Source organism: Pestalotiopsis fici (genome assembly GCF_000516985.1).
Source record: "Pestalotiopsis fici W106-1 unplaced genomic scaffold PFICI_Scf_7, whole genome shotgun sequence".
NCBI classification, from domain to species: Eukaryota; Fungi; Ascomycota; class Sordariomycetes; order Amphisphaeriales; family Sporocadaceae; genus Pestalotiopsis; species Pestalotiopsis fici.
In genome coordinates, this window is record NW_006917097.1 from 1,654,936 (window position 1) to 1,671,749 (window position 16,814).

At 49.8% G+C, this 16,814-nt stretch overlaps 4 protein-coding genes across 4 annotated transcripts; 2 read left to right on the forward strand and 2 right to left on the reverse strand.

Moving 5' to 3' along the window:
- Nucleotides 1-49: 49 nt before the first annotated feature.
- On the forward strand, nt 50-1,987 carry PFICI_10151 (uncharacterized protein; the record flags this gene model as incomplete). The annotated part of the gene is made up of 1 exon (XM_007838732.1): nt 50-1,987. One exon carries the CDS (start codon nt 50-52, stop codon nt 1,985-1,987), a length of 1,938 nt encoding a protein of 645 aa, XP_007836923.1.
- A 333-nt stretch (nt 1,988-2,320) lies between these two features.
- Nucleotides 2,321-4,581, reverse strand: PFICI_10152 (Vacuolar protein sorting-associated protein 27; the record flags this gene model as incomplete). The annotated part of the gene is made up of 3 exons (XM_007838733.1): nt 2,321-3,177; nt 3,230-4,431; nt 4,505-4,581. The coding sequence occupies 3 exons, from the start codon at nt 4,579-4,581 to the stop codon at nt 2,321-2,323; spliced, it is 2,136 nt and encodes a 711-aa protein (XP_007836924.1).
- An 849-nt stretch (nt 4,582-5,430) lies between these two features.
- On the forward strand, nt 5,431-8,601 carry PFICI_10153 (uncharacterized protein; the record flags this gene model as incomplete). The annotated part of the gene is made up of 2 exons (XM_007838734.1): nt 5,431-7,557; nt 7,612-8,601. The coding sequence occupies 2 exons, from the start codon at nt 5,431-5,433 to the stop codon at nt 8,599-8,601; spliced, it is 3,117 nt and encodes a 1,038-aa protein (XP_007836925.1).
- Nucleotides 8,602-9,164: 563 nt separating this feature from the next.
- Nucleotides 9,165-11,349, reverse strand: PFICI_10154 (uncharacterized protein; the record flags this gene model as incomplete). Its single annotated transcript, XM_007838735.1, has 2 exons — nt 9,165-9,251; nt 9,349-11,349. 2 exons carry the CDS (start codon nt 11,347-11,349, stop codon nt 9,165-9,167), a joined length of 2,088 nt encoding a protein of 695 aa, XP_007836926.1.
- Between the last annotated feature and the right edge of the window lie 5,465 nt (nt 11,350-16,814).

Here is a 16,814-nt window from a genome sequence, read left to right on the forward strand (position 1 = left end):
GACAATCGCATTTTCGAAACACACACGACCAAAAAAGAAATCACCAGGCATGCCGCTCAATTTGAGCTCACTGAGTCTGGAGGCACATGCCCGGCTTGAAAACCTGCCACTGGATATCTTATTGATTATATTCTCCTACCTTGACACGGCCAAGAGCGTGGCAAGTCTCGGAGTGACATGCAAGAAGCTGCACAATGTGGTCAGAGCCGACGGCTGGCGCACCTTTGTGCGGAGCCACTTCAAAACCCTCTCGCTGCCCCAGGAAATTGTCGCGGATGATGACGCTTGGATGCACTGTGCAAGAGACTTGACGTGCCACTCGCGCAGCTGGGACCGCCGCGCCTTTTCCGTGGCATCCTTTGTGGCGCCGACCAAGAGGCAGCAGCCTCATCGCCATGCTGCTGGACGCGGCGGGCATGGGCATGGGCATGGATCGCATGCCCACCCCGGGGCGAGGACACAGACGATTCCTCCGCATATCGTCGTGGCGGCACATTCTACATTTCAAGGGCAACGCGAGCTGGAGACGGTGGCCTGGGGAGCGGGTGAAGATGTTGTGCTGCGCTCGCGGGTGCTGGGACGCGCCTCGCCCATCTCGGAATCCTGGCTGACAATGGAAGGGGCGCGTACGGGCTTCAGCAGTGGCAAAGACGATGTGACGGCCATTTCCATTCTAGGCGATGCAGGTGCTGATCAGAGCCTCCTCGTCGGAAGAGCGAGTGGTCATCTGCATTTGATTTCGGCTCGTGAGGCTGATTTTGGCCGCTCCATTGCTTCCTTTTGTCCTCAGGCCACGGAGGACGAGGCTGCCAGTATACAACAACGGGACTTGCAAGATTTTGCAATCAACGAGAAAAAGGATAGCGTTGCGGTTGTTACAAAAGACAACGCCCTACTCTATTCGCTGAACGATTTTCCTATAGCCTCAACCAATGGCGATGACACCTCGAATGTCGTGGTCGCGCCAAGGGAAGCCCTAGACATGAGGAACATGGAGGGATCTCGCCAATTCAGGCTTCTCCGTACGGTCAAATTCATGGGTAACGGAGACCTGGTCGTGGGCATGACGGGCAGTCCAGAGCCGTTGCGATACATTACGAGGACGCCAACAGGACTGGATATGCTCAACGCACCAAAACTGCGTCCATCTCCTCGCTGTTCCGAGTCCTACATCTACAATGACCGCGACTTGCAAAACGTGCGAGGTCTTCTGCCCATCAGCCCATCAGCGATTGCCGGTGGATTCGGCAACGTTATACTGAGTTCCTACGATGATGGCACGATTCGGCTGCAAGATTTGCGCAGCTCATCCGCGATCGATACCATTTATCAAGACCACTTTGAGGTCATGACACCCGTAGGACCTCTTCTGTCCCATGGTCTGGAGAGGTTCATTGCCGGAAGTGCCCGAACTTCGAGCTTGAAGATCTTTGACTTTCGGTGGACCAAGGGATACAATTACACAGAGGCACTTCCTTGCAGCGAGCGCCCGCTAGAACCGTTGCCGAAGCCGCCAACCATGATCGATTGCCCCAGTCACATGGCCACCCGAAGATGTAATCATCGTCTTGGTCTATCGTGCAACCGCCATGCTCTTGCCAGGACAGACTTTTACCGACCAAATTGCAATCTATATCTGCCCGTCATCAATCAGTATGCGTCTCCGATATACTCCCTGGCGAAGCCGTCCGACTTGTCGTCAAACATATACGCCGGACTGGCCGGACAACTCGTCAGAGTTGGTCTGAGAGGCAACATAGATTTCATGATCAGTGAGAATACCCTAGAGCGGGTGAATTTCAAGAGGGACCATGCCGGGTACAGCTATCACGAGAGTTCCATCAGTATCATAGAGACGGGAGATGGTCTGGCTCTGAATGATATCAGTAAGAGCCAGAGGGTCCCAGAGATTCGCAAGCAAAGCCGTGCACCGACTAGGCCTATCTCCAAGGCGGGAAAGTATCGGCTCGATCTTCTGCTGGTGTAGATTGGGTTCAGCGACAACAGGTAATAGATCACATAGAAATGCATCAACAGTGTATCAACATGAGCTTTAGAATTTACAATCATGTTCTTTTACATAGACTCCTCATCACAATCAATTTCCATTATGAAACAGTGTTGCATAGCAGTGACTATTGGGCGCCTTTTGAGTAGTTGCTCTCTGGTCACTGTCTGAGGTATCTGATTTCAGTAAATATAATTACAACAGTGTACAGTGCAGCAGAGTACTCGGATGAAAGTTGCGAATGACAACCTCGTAATAAACCACGCAGAGTGATAGCAATAAAGACTGAATGATTTCCACGACGCTCATTTTCTAAAGATCAATCAAGCTTTCCTCAACTATGGGTTGTTGTGGTGCATGCTGTGGAGCCGAAGGGAAGGATTCTTGGTTGAAGCCTGCCTGATAACCAGGATTTCCAGAAGGATAGGTCTGCGGCTGCTGACCAGTATGTTGAGGTTGCTGCCAATATGGCTGCTGTTGGTACTGCTGCGGTGCTTGGGCGGGTTGCTGCTGCGTAGGCTGTGTAGGTTGGGATAGCTGTGAGGCAGGAGTCGGGGGAACTGATTGCTGTGCGTATCCTCCAGGCTGCTGCAGATTGGGATATGGTGAAGGTGTGGCAGGGTCGCCCGCTACACTAGGCGTCTGTCGACCTTGACTGTGTTGTGGGTTGTTATTGTAATAGAAAGCTGTACTGGGATCAGCAGTGGGTGTGCTGACCGACTCCGGGGCTCTCGGGGGTTGGTTCTGGGTATGAGGCTCACTGGGAGCACTGGGGGCGTATCCTGGACCAGGATAATGTGCAGGGGCTGAAGGTGTTTGATTTTGCCAGCTATCGCTCCTCTGCGCCTGTTGTTGCTGAGGATAATGGACAGAGGTCCTTCTATCATATTGGGAGAACTGTGGCTGTGGTGTCTGAGCTGATGGAGGATACTGCTGTGGGGTTGCGTAATGCACCGGTTGTTCGACACCATAGAAGTTTTCTGCCGGACCTGAGGCACTCGGCACGCTTGCGTGCATGGACGGATATTGGCCAGTAGACTGACGAGGAGCAGGATAATTGTATCCAGAGACTGTATGCTGACTATATGTCTTGGACAGCCTATCCTCCAGCATCCGGTCGTAATATCGTACAACTGTGGATAGCTTGGAATGCAGGTCAAGTAAAGTATCTGCAAGTCATCAATTACACTGTCCTTGATACGGTGGTCGAATAAAACTTACCGTGCTTGCTCATCGTTTCACCATATGTCCGCGCCAACTTTGGCCGCAATGTGCCAATAGAATCGTAGAGCTCTTGAATCTGCGGTTCTCGGAGTATGGTACCAGGAGGCTGTGTCTGAAGGCGGTCCACAAGGGTGGCAAAAAGATTTATGTTTTCTGCCTCCACGGGCGACAGCTCATAGTCATTTTTGGGAAGGGCAAAAGGAGTCGAAGATGATGCGGTGTGACTCTGGCTGGTGTGTTCCTTGAGCGCCGCAGCATGCTGCTTTTTTTGCTCCTCCATATCAGCCAAAGATGCAGCAATTGCAGCCTTGAGGTCTTCGTCCTCCTCATCGGCTGATTTACTCGCGTTCGAGGCACCGTTGGTCTTTGGAGCGGTTGCTGTTGTATTTGGGGTGTAACCATGGCCACCTGAGTGACTCTGAACCTCCTCCAAGCTCATGGCGAGTGCTTTCTTAAGGTCCTCATCAAAAGCCTCATCAACCCGGGCATCGCGTGGCTGCATGGCTGATGTGCTCCTGTTCTTGTGTGGAAAAGATGAGGTCGTGGGCGTGCGTTCCGGCGGCCCAAAGCCCCCTTTGCCACCCTTATCGGTAAGTTTGGCGTAGCAGCCATCATCGACACGGACGGGTTGCATTATACCCAAGTGCGGCAGCGGCAGCGTCTTGGTTGAGCACTGCTGGTCGAAGCAATTACCACAGTTCCGGCAGTGGTGTTTTCGGTTGGTAAAGGTGAAGGCAGTCCGGCATCGCATACACACGTCCGAGTCGGTCCATTCTGGGGGCGCACTGCTATCAATCATGCTGCTGGCAACGTTCACTCGGGGTGGGAACTGGAAGCCCTCCCTCTGGAGCGTCTTGTATGTCTCGTCAATGTACTTGAGCTCGTAGCGATTTTCTGTGGCAGCAGCCCAAGACTGAATCAACTCCAGTATCTTGTTCCGAACGTCCAGGTTCACCGCCGCGGGCCCAACTGCGTGAAGAAGCGAAACCAAGTTGTCCATGAACTCTCGGGAGGCGATCTCGACTAGGAAATGGGCACCGCCATTCTTGACGCACGTATCGGTCAGGTTCAGAGCACTCAGTTGAGTGTTTGGGTTCTTATTGCCAATGCGACGCTTGAGCGATCGCATGGCTTCTTTGGGTTGCACAGTCTTGGATCTGATGACATCAGAAATCTCGAGGTTGAGCGCAATGTCCTCCCTACACACGAATACATGGCCAAGGTCAGTATCCATAAAGTTTACGGACAGGAGCGACGCATCGCGTGACTTACAGGCTGCTGCCGGTGGCTCTGTCAATCTGCTCGTCCAAGGCCGTGTTGGCCGAGGAAGACCACCATCCTCCCATCATTTTGGCGGTGGTATATCGCGGACGGACGGCCTCGTCGTTGTTCAGCGCGAGCTCGATGTAGGCGTCGCAAGTTGTGGCGTCCCTTCAGGACTGCGTATGGAAAGTCGTGTCGTTGAATAAATGATAGCAACCTCGGAAAATGTAGTTTGGGTGGTCGTGTTTGCTCTGAAGTTTGCTGCAGTGATGATTGGTCTTTGTGCTTGTGATTGCGCGGCAACAAGGCAGCACTTTGCAATGTAATGACCGTAATATGCTGCAAGCAATGAGGCTCGAGCATGAACTACAGGGATATCTTCCGCCTGAAGCTAGTGCTAAGCTCTGAGCTTTAGGCCCCCGGTTTGAGGCCGACCCACCGAAACCACCCAGCCCAAACCGCCCGCTTTCATTCGGTTTGGCGCCCAAGTCCCGCTGCACGACGTCAGCCCCCTCGACTGACACCTCTTACCGTAGATGGATGGATTTGTACCTTGTAGGCAACCTTATGACATTCATGTTCCATCCAGACACGATTCAGGGTCTTTTCAGCAGATATTCGTGAATCACTTTACTTTTTTCTATCCCCTGATACTGTTCAAACTGCATCGGTTCCCTCGTCTGTCGGTGATCTGAGATGTCCGCATCTTGCTTGTAGATTACGCGCAGGCGTCTGCCGCTATACCCACCTATACTGAAGCGAGAGTCATTCGTTGTAGGGTGACCTCGGCCACCGCTCACCGGACATCGCGAAACACAAGAATGCTGTCTCTTGACGAGAACATCCCCCACGAATACAAACACGACGATACCTAGAGCAGGACTATCGTGTCCTCGCCCTGCTATTACTACGCCCATCGACATGATATGACTGTGATGGCTACACCTACTAATGGCCACCATGGCCCAGGGCGGAAAGAGCCATATCCTCACGTCGACGACTTGACCTCTGTCACGGTGGACCTCGATCCGCACACGCCCCTGCGCAAGGTTCTCGAGACCGGTGATGGCTGCATGCGCCAGGCCCTCACATTTAGCGATTTTGGGCGCAAGGACCTTGCCCTGCGCGAATATATCAAGGCATTCACCATCGCCGTCGAGAACATCCCGAAACATAAAGACTATCCGTCCGTCAAGAACGATCGCAGCGATCTGGGAAGACTATATGTCGCCCTGAAAACAAACCTCACGAAACATTCAGCACGATTTGACCGAATCAAGGCCGAAATTCGGGAAGATAATAAAAAAAGCGGCGTACAACCGAGAAGCAACTCCGATGCCCTTCTCATGAACCTGCCCAGCGCACCTACAACTCTGCCGGGTCGCCATAAAGCAAGCAACAGCGTCAATGGAATCGGTTCATTTGGCTCTAAGCCACCAACGCCATCGCCGGCAAGCGAGACTCTGGGGCACAGAAGGAACGGGAGCATGGCTTCACCTCATAAGAATAGGCCTCCAATTCAGCCAAAGCCCCAAGCGCTGCATGGAAATGCGATCAAACCCGCAACGAACGGCGTCGGGCAAGATTTGGCAAGCCGATTTGCGAAATTGCGGGTAAATCAAGATGCTTTGGCAGGCACACAAGTTGGCCAAGGAAAGCCAACAGGGCCCAGAGACATGCCAAGTCGACCGCAAGTGAACAGCGCTGTCCCTACTATGCCGAAGATGCCCGACGCAATATACAGCCCAGCGCGAGGTACAGTCACCAGTGAGGTGGCAGACCTTCCGTCAAGCACGCCGAGAGGAATGTTTAGTCGAACCAACTCGATCGCGTCAGTTGCGCCATCCTCGGCCAGGAACTCTATTGATATTGGCGTACGACCTTCAACGACGGAGCCCTTCTCATCGACAAACACTCCAATGAATGGTCCCACGGCGACACCCGCTTCACCACGGATTCGGATTCCAGCAGGTCCTACCATTGGGCCCGAGGAGCTACGGGAATATATGCAAAAAGGAGCCAACGTGATTCGAATGCTACTGATAGACGTCCGAAGCCGGGAGGAATTTGACGATGGCCACATCATGTCACAAAATACAATCTGTATCGAACCTTCTGTGCTCAGTCGTGGGCACATTTCCGCGGATGACATCGAGGAGAGCATGGGCATCGCGCCGGATGAAGAAATGAGAGCTTTTGAGAACCGCGCCAAGTTTGATCTTGTGGTTTTGTACGATGAAGATTCTGTCATTTTGCCAGGTCGTCCCGTTGAGGACGATCAAGCAACCGCACTCTTCACATTATACCAAGGCTTGGACCAATTCAACTACGGGAGGGAGCTCAGAAACAAGCCAAAGCTACTACGTGGTGGCGTAGAAGCATGGGCAGACATGTTTGGACGACACAGTCTACAGGAGTCCAAAACATCTGTAGCAGTCAGAGATGGTAAAACTCGTACCAATCTTTCCCGCTTCAGGCCAGAATATCGACGAAGAGGACGAGCCAGAGCTCAGACGAAGGCTCTGAGACCAGAAGAAATCAAGGAATTTGAAAAGAAAATCAAAGAGGACGAAGCAGCAGCTAAATCGCCACAAGATTTTGTAAGATCTACAGCAGACTTCCTTCGCCGTTACCCGTCCGCATCGGAAATCCAACAGTCGATGACAGCTCCAGTCATCGACACTCAAACGCCCTTCGAGACAGATCTGCCACCGGCTCCCCCTGCTCGGCCGGCACCATCTGTCCCGCGGACCAGCTACAGCGGTCTCACCAGCAAGACTGCTGCAGATGAGGTCACTCCAGGTAAGGCTGCGCTGACGGACTCGCCTGCGAGAGACCGACCTACTGGCCTCATCAACCCACACATGAATTGTTTCGCCAACTCGGCGATACAAGCTATACTGGCCTCCCCTGGCTTCGCCACGGAACTCGCAAGGAAAGAATGGGCTAATCAATGGAAACCTGCCGTTCCGACACCTCAATTGATGTCTAGAATACTGGGTAATTTGATAGAGTGGCTTGCTGGTAGGCAGTTTGAATCAATGCAGCCAACAACATTCATGGTAAGAATCCAATTCTCATATGTATATTTGCGCCCATGACTGACAAGAGAGCAGAAATACTGCCAATCTATACATCAAGGGTACCGACTGCCTGGGTCTAACAGACTCTTCAAGTTTGGTGATGGAACTCAGCACGACTCTTCCGAGTTCCTATTCGATTTCGTCTTTTCCCAGTTGGACAATGAGACGAATCGCAGCCGCGACACGACTTTTGTCAACTACTCGCAGCCAGGCGAGGATCTGAAGAAGGCAAACAAGGAAAAGGCCCGGTTTTTATCGCCTACGGATCTTGCTATTGAGTCCTGGCGACTGTACACGTCATTTCGTGACACGATAATGACTTCTTATTGGGGCGTGTTACACGTGGACAGGAACATCTGCCAAACATGCCACGATTCCGTCGACAGCTTTGGCTACTCCAACTACTTGGACCTAGGCATCTCAGGCTCCGATCATGACCGATACTTGACCCTGAGAGAGTTGCTGGACGAGCAATACAATACCACAGAGCTCCGCCGAGCAGATGGAGGGATTGGCTTTGAATGTGGTTCTGAGAAGGGCGAACAACACATGTGCAAAGAAGCGTTCACAAAGCTTGCACGTCTCCCACCACTTCTTGCCATTCGCTTCAAGAGATGGGATCACAGCGGAGCCAAAGTCCTGCGCAAAATCAAGTTTGAGGTTGAGAATTTGGACTTGAGCAAGTACACCCTGGACCATTCTGAAAACAGCAACGCGGTGAAATTCGATGGTTTCGGCAAGGAGCACCTCTATGATCTCTATGCCGTCATCACGCATGGAGGAGCATCATCCAATGGAGGACACTACATTGCCCACGTCCGCGACAATGCCGACAAGGAGGGCGTGCGTTGGTTCGTCTGCAATGACAAGGACGTTTACAAGAGAGTCGTGGGTTCGCGGACCAATACTCCGCTCGAGAGAGATTGGTACGATTGTGCCAACAAGTTTACACCATTCGTAATCTTTTACAAGCGAAAGGACATCCCGTGGTCCTATGCCAAAGCTATGCCGGGTCTCAAGTAGAGCCTGGGACCTGCAATGAGTCAGCCAATGTTGATCTCACAGGTTGCTATTTTCACATGACTGGAGGACTTTTTAGAAAATACAGCCCACTGAATGAGCATAATTGTAGTGCAAATGAGGGAGGAAGAAAATTGTCGGTCTGCTCTCGTCTATACCTTTTGTTTCAGATAGCATATAGCGAGCGCGTTGCATTCTGCGGCGTTCGGGCCCGGAACCAAATACATAGTAATACGTCTTATCCTGTTAGCATGCTGCCCGGGATGAGTCAAGAGATCACCTTCAGCTTCTGCAGACCACATAGTTCTGTGTCGCCTTTGCTGGGACAATGTGCTTGCAAAATATCATCAGGCAATGACTTCACTGGCGAGTCTGCACACCATGTCTTACTAAGACAGTATGAACTCAATCTAAGTTCAATATGCTTTATGGGTGTTCCGTCTCGCTGTCCTATATCTACATGCCTTGCGCCAGATCAGATCATATGCCAACGCCGCGTCAATCAAATGCAATCCTGTATAACGCTCAACAACTCCACTACCCCGTACTCTAATATAACAATACATCTATCCTCTAAAGGCCGCCTCGATCTCCTTTTCGTAGTGTTGTTGCAACTTTCGTCTATTCACCTTGTGTGTGGCCGTGACAAGATTCTAATTTAGAGTCAGTACGCTTACGATTATAGTAAAAATTGTTTTGAAGGGGGGGAATTGGATGATAGGGTGGCAATCGAACCCTGAAGAAACTCACATTTACTGGTGTCCACTCGTCGTCGACAATGATGACGTTACTAATCATCTCCAGTCCGCTCAGACCTCCTCTCTTGGCAGCATCAATCAAGTCCTTCAAGACGGCGTCCTTGACTTGCTTGTCGTGGTACATGCTCTTCTCGTCCACGCCCAGGCTCTCGGCGAGCTCCGTGAGGTGTTTCTCGTTGGGGCTGACAATGGCAATGGCTCGGGGGTGCGACGAGTCGCCGTGGACCATCAGGTTCTGCACGAATTGGCTGCCTCGATAGATGGCCTCGACCCTTTCGAGCGCAATGTACTCTCCGCCCTGCATCTTGACGAGGTTCTTGACGCGATCAATGACCTTTATGTGTCCGTTGGAGTCAATCTCACCAATGTCACCTGTCTTGAACCACCCGTCGGGCGTGATGGCCTTTTTCGTCTCTTCGGGGTTTTCGTAGTACCCCTTGAGCACGGGCTTGCCTCGCAACAGGATCTCACCCTGCGGCGGTGTTGAGGCGGTACTATAATTCAGCTCCGGAAGGCTAACGAGCTTGAGCTCGACAGCACTCGGCACGGGACCGATGGCGTGAGGTGTCCATTGTAGCGGCGATCCCAGGGCACCGCTGGCGCAGGTTTCGGTCAGACCGTATCCAGCGATCATTGGCGCGAGTACCATGGACATGAAATGCAACGTGCCCTGGGAGATTCCAGATGCACCATTAAATATGAAGCGTAATCTACCTCCCGTCATTTCCCGGACCTTGCCAAAGACCACATTGTCCAAGAGAGTGGCACCAGGAAGGCCATACGATACCAAGGTAGACTTGAGATTGTAGGCACCCCAGAACATGGCCTTGGTAATAGCAGCAGCAGAGTTGACTTTGGCCTCGACGCCCTTTCTGACCGTCTCCCATACCTGGGGAACGCCAACCATGGCAGTGGGTTTCAGCTCCCGTAGGTCACCAGCACAGTTGCGCATACTCGTGTCCGTCAGCGTGCGGTGCGAACCGTATCCTAATGTACCTCCGACAAAGATGGCCAGGTTCTCGAGGCAGAGTTCAAAGATGTGCGCCAGGGGCAGATAAGCAAGTACGACGTCGTCAGAGGAGATGGCCTCTTCGACGTTGCTGTGAAGACCTGCGATTGATGCGATAATGGCCTCGTGGGTGATGGGCACGCCCTTTGGCGGACCGGTCGAACCAGATGTGTACATAATGCAGTATAGGTCGGAAGGCTTGGGGGCCACTGGTGCCGTCGGATTCGCTTCGCCCAGCGCACGGAGCTCGCTGAACGAAATGACCTGCAATTGGGGATGCGCCTCTTTGAATGAGCTCAGTTCCGAACCGCTCATGGGCATGAGCGATTCGTCATTGTAGATGAGGACCTCGACGTCTTTTGCGGACTTGAGAGCAGCAGATGCTGTCTTCAGCAGTTGGGGATCGGTATACATGGCCTTGGCCTTTGTCTGAACCAGGGAATGTTGTACGCCATCGGGTCCCAGGGTATCGTAGGCGGTTGCGATCGTGACCGACTGCGATGAGCAGGCGTGCGAGAGGCAGAGCCAATTCGCGCTCGTGGAAGCAAAAATGTGCACCTTGTCCTGTGGTTCCAAGCCCAACTTGCGTAGTCCGGCTCCGACCTGCAACACCCGCCTCTCATATTCCGTGTATGTGAGGTAGGAATATTCCGAAAGCTCAAAGTACTGCCACTCCTTGTCCACTTTTGTCGTTTGTCCGTCGACAATCTTTTCCACCTTCTTGACTTCCTTGTGTATCTTGACGAGTTGTCTCGAGCCTATGGCGTGCAAGTCGGCATATTTCCCGGTACTGTGCTTCACCAGCTCGAATATCGTGGAGACATTGGGTGCAGGCTTCTCAATGAGGCCGTTCTTGGCCTTGATGTTTCGGTAGGGAGCAGTCTCGCCATCTTTGGCCAGCTCGCCCGGTGATTGGATCGAGTAGGGCGGCTGTTGGACGAGGTGTAGAGGTGTAACACCATGTTTTTGCGTTGGTAGACTCATGGTAAACGAGCAGTCGCTGTCAATGAGCGTGACAACACAAGGTGAAGGAGGAATTAATTTTGGTTGCGCAGTGAGTAGGTATGTCACCAAAGTGACGCGGCAACACGGACGCTGCGCTACAGGCAAGCAATCACGGCAGGGCGGAACGGGTGGATTTTCGTATCAATGCGCGGAGCCACTCAAGATAGCATTACTCTGAGCAATGATGTCATGAGCTCGATACCCTCAAAATGAACTCCCTGGAATTCGTGTACGGCAAACAGTGTTCTATCAACGCATGCAGTCAGTAAGGTAGTCATCCAAATGTGAAGCACTTTTCAGTCTGCAGATACTGTATACCTGACTGAGCTATAAAGTCATAGCATCGGTCCAGAATAACAATGTTGTTGCAAGTGACACTACTAACCTTTATGGAAAGATCAAGGGTATCTATTGTAATGCACCCTTTTTGGCGCCTACCTATTGGAGGTCTCCAGGGTGATCAGCGCCAGGGGACTCTACTAGCGGTTCATATGCAGGGGCTAATAGTATATCAAGGCACCTACTAGTAGTGTGACCGTACGTAGTATGTGCCTGGAGTATCTTCAAGGCTCGAGACTGGAAAGCGGAAAACAGTGTTATGATATCATGAGACTCGCATTCAACGCAATCTCCCATCTGGAACGACCAGAGGTATCATTTTATAGAAAATTGCTCCGTGTTTAATTCTGTCTTCTCAGGGTCAGACGCAGCGACTTGGAATGTAGCCTTCGGCGTCGCTCCAAACTCCACAAGCGTTGCTGTTCAGCCACTCAGGTGCCAGCTAGCAGCTCGATGAACCGAGGCATGTAAGCTCATGCGCCGCTGAAGCCGACGTGTCCACGAGTCACCATGACTTTTTGTTGAGCAACCCCTTCAAGTATCATCATCGTCATGCATATTGAATCATGGCAAATGAAGACTGGGGGCTGCTCGACACCAGACTGCCATCCACAGCGGTGGCTAGGGACAATCAGCCCCCCGATCCCCGTGCCAGCGCGAGCCGGAAGGTTCATAAGCCAAGTCTCCGGTCCCAACCAGTCGATATCTACAACCACCTACACGGTTGCGCATATGTAGATCAAAGCGTCGACTTTGTATGGGAAGCTCTTGTCGTCTGTTCATAAGTCTGACAATAGTTATACACCATGTAGACATGGGACCTCGAGTACATCTGTAGTAATTCTCTCCAAGCCAAGTTCCTAGGCATCCGGCTGTCATGATACAATACTTTTGCCGATGAGGTTCGCCTCCTGACATCTAGTTCAAATAGCAATCTATACTATTTCAGGTAATGTATACAAAACATTCAAAGCTTACCCAGGTACTCAGGGTGGCGAATTTGTCTACCAGAAGTATTTTAACTCAGTGCTTGATTGTCTTCGGGACGTATAGGCAGGGCACAACTAAGGATCTTCCTCTAGGATAGCGACAAAAAGACAGTTCAGCTATTTTTATTTCGTTTTGTTTTATATGCTTTGCGTACTATTAGTAAGAATTATTATTCGTTGATTCTTCAAATATCTGTATATTAAGCCCGTTATCGTTCTCATCGACACCTAAATCTTACATGCTGCTCCTGGTGACAAATTTCTGTGAGCACGGTGAGTACGTATAATGTCTCGAGATATAATTAATTGCTATTCACTTGATAAGATTAATAACAAATCATATAAAAATCATCGATACACCGTTAATTGAAGACGGTAGCGCGTTCGGTGTATAATCTCTTGGACGCTAACACTTATTATTGAGATGGTTGCATTGGGAGGCACGCATATTTCTTCAGTAATGAACCAACCGCTCAGCGTATTACCGTTTGAGAAAGTATACTCAAGTGCTCGGAAACATTGATAATTTTTTTTTTTTTTTTCACGGAATGCGCAAGGAATATTTACGCAGGTGGGCCATATTGTATGAATAATGACAACCACGATCTAGGCCTTCGAAGTTTCTTTAGCTATACAAGATGTCTCATCTCTGTTACCTGTGCATGTGATTGACTTTCTGATGGTAATTTCGAGATTTTGGGCCGTCGGTTTTGCAGATAATAGCGGTAGGTGGGATATGAATGAACACATCATCTCTCGGGGCACTTACGTAGAAGGCATACTTCTCCCGAAACGAATCTAGATTCATATGCAGTTGTTAGCCCTAGAACATCATTTTCATGAGAAGTTAAAAAACAGCATTTCACTTGCTCGATGAAAGTTTTCCTTTCCCGCACTGAGCTCGAACCGGGTTCTCGGATATTGTGATCCAAAAGGCAACCACATGATGTCATACCCGCTCCAGGACACGATGTTCATTAGATTCAAAGTTAACAACCGTGGCGATCATCATGGTTCCCTCGAAGAAGATTTCGCAAGCCATAGTCACACACAAATCAAGGAGAGAGGGTCATGATAAGATCCCAACTTGGACTTCACGTTTGTGACATCAAGATTTAGAAAATCATATGAAAATTATCACACGTTCAGTGTTTAGAATACACAGATTTGAGATGAAAGAACGGCACATAAAACAATGCGACCAAGTTACTATCGGCTCATAATTACCTAATAGGTAAGGGAGGAACAATGTTGCTTTGAACATCTATTCAAGTTAGTTCTTTCCTTAAAAGTGGCACATATCGATGTTGCCTTAAAACAACTTAGACACCGTTGAAGATTTGTTCAAATTGACAGGGCCGTCCTTTATTGGGGGGCCGTCTAGAGGAGATTTGGCTTCGCTTCGGCCTTTCCGAGAGCCGAGCTCATATGACTTTCATGTATCCAAGAGTTTTTCTCGTCTTGCTCAATCAACAGGATCATCGGAGATGCTCTCCTATCCAGGACTGAAATTGGATTTTTGTCTTGGACGCTGCTAAGTTGACCAATCGATGGGTCATGCTTTAGCCATGCTTTTCTACCTGCATGTACATCGCCACTCCTAGAGGTATGAATATATGACTTGGTTGGTGACCTTGATCTCGTTGCCCATTGAGGTTGTTGGAACCAGATCATGGAACTGAGGTTGGTTGTCCGACTCCTTGCCTGCGTGGGATCTCTTGATACTTTTCAAACTGTTAAAAGTTCATTGTGACTAATCCCAAGAATGCAAATGCTTCATGTCCTCTGATCGTTTAGAAACAGGCATTGAAAGGATCGCTGGATCCTGGCAGTGCAAGGACTTAGCATCGCCTATTCCATCATCTCACACCAACATCAATCCATCTCGGTCCCGGCCGAAACCGCTGCAATGCGCAAACAGAATAAAAAGAATATTTGGGGAGTCTACTTCTACGAACCATCTCTCATAGTGAATCAATTTGTCATTCAGTTGATCGCCGGAAACTACATTTGGCATGCCTGTTATATACCATGGCATTTTTCTAATTTTAATAAGAAGAATGGAGAGAAAGAAGAAAACAGGAGTAGCTTCTCTAATCCTTCGGGTACGTAGATGATCACAGGTTGTTCTGCACCACGAGTGCCCATGTTGATATCTTCCAAATTCAGGATGGTGCAGCAACGTATTTCCATATAGTTTATATCAAATCCTTATTATTTATTGATTTTCTCAGATCAGTTGTGCAATTTACTTTGCCAAATATGTCATTGGGGTGCTTTGTGCCGAGCAACTGTCCTTCCAATAACGAAAGGCTGGATGAGGATATGGCTGCAACTACATTCCTCTCAGCGTGCCACTTTCTTGGATTCTTGCTCCTTTGTGATCCTCACAAGACGTGCAACCATTAAGCCTAGGCGCGATATTGGTCCACAAGAGGCTTTTATAGCATTTTCTAATGTAGTCGTTGTTACACAAACTTGCAATCATGTCATGAGTCAATCTGTTGGCCGTCTTTTCGTACCACAGCAGATCACACTTCTCTAGGTGCTTTCTCTGAGCCTCACATGAGCAGACTCTAGGATTCACAAGCTTTGGACCATCACCAATAGTCAGTCAACAAGATTTAGAAAAATTCAATACATCCTTGCAGGCAACAGTACTTGCATTGTTTTGTCTGTGGCATTTTACCAAACAACCATCACAATAGTTGTGCATTCTTACCTAGTTTGGGGGTGGTAAGCCTCATTTATGAATAGAAATATGTATTACAGCATGGCACTTTGGGATGAATTAGATCACAGAATACTAGATCAGGCACCGTCATCCACCACTATTCAATACGTCGAATATTGCGTGTTTACAAACGGCCAACAACCAGGCCTCAAAATATTAAAATTAAAATCACAATTAAAATTGAATAAACGACTAGACCCCCGCAGGATGAGGATCGCTTTGGCTTTGCCTCACAATGCTTTTCATGGGGTCGGCGGGTACTCAAACTGCCCTGCCGCGATGATTGCTATTCAAGGGCACAAAATCTACCCGGGGCGGTTGCGACGGACCTGATTTTCATGTCGGACAGCCGCATCGCCGGTTCGCCTCGCCTCCCGGAGTGCCTCGATACCGCTGCAAGGGCACAACGCACATTTTCCATAGCCGCGCTTCAAAACCAAAACAAACCCAAACAAAATTAGAGTCCTCTCGGATAAGGACAGCTCCTCCTTCCCGGCGCGTCGCTGCGGATTCCCGACTCCCTTGCTTCATCATTGGCTGTACAGCCGCGTTCCTAATCTCTTGTAACGCCCAGCGGGCGGTATTGAAAGGGAACAAAGTAAGCAGGGGGGTCCTTTAACCAAGATTACCATATGCCAAAATTAGGCGTGCGCCAAAAGTAAGCACCTTAATTGGATGCTCAATCGCGCGGCGCGGCTGCTGTGAGCCCCCCAGACAGGAGGATCTGCATGGGGGAAAACGGGAGCGCGCAGACACAGGCGAAGCGAGCGCTTACATACATTTTTGTGAAATTTGCTTTTTCGTTTCCTTTTCCCCCTGTGTACCAAGTAATTTTTTTTTTAATTAACGTCTTTGCTGGAAATTAGTAATTACTGCTGCAGACTGCCGCCCTGTGAGAAAGTCTGAAACATACAGGCGTCAAGAGAAGTAGAGTGAGAAGTGATAAAATGAGTATGCGCGGGTCGGCAGGCTACGTGCATTGATACCTGTCCTTGTCCGTCTCTTAAAAAAACACATACACAGTAAATTAGAAAGGAGCATTATTAGTTGGTGATATTGACTTGATTTCGCGAAACCAAAGAAACCTTGTACTGTTAGGCGAGAGACAATAATCTTCAGCTGAGCAACATTGAACTGGCGTCTAACCGCGAATTGCTGAGACACTGGTGGCTGGCCAGCAAAATATCTTGATGCATGACGAGATGAGATACCAGTGACAAGTTGAGCTTAATTCGCAAAGAGCTGGCAAATCTACAGTTGCGTTGGATGCACTACGTACTGCTTGAATCGTGGACTGGTGGCATTAGTTCGCGAGGTTTTCTTCTGATACTAATGAATTTTGAGGCCTCTTATTCTGCCGATCATCAAAGACATGCGACTTG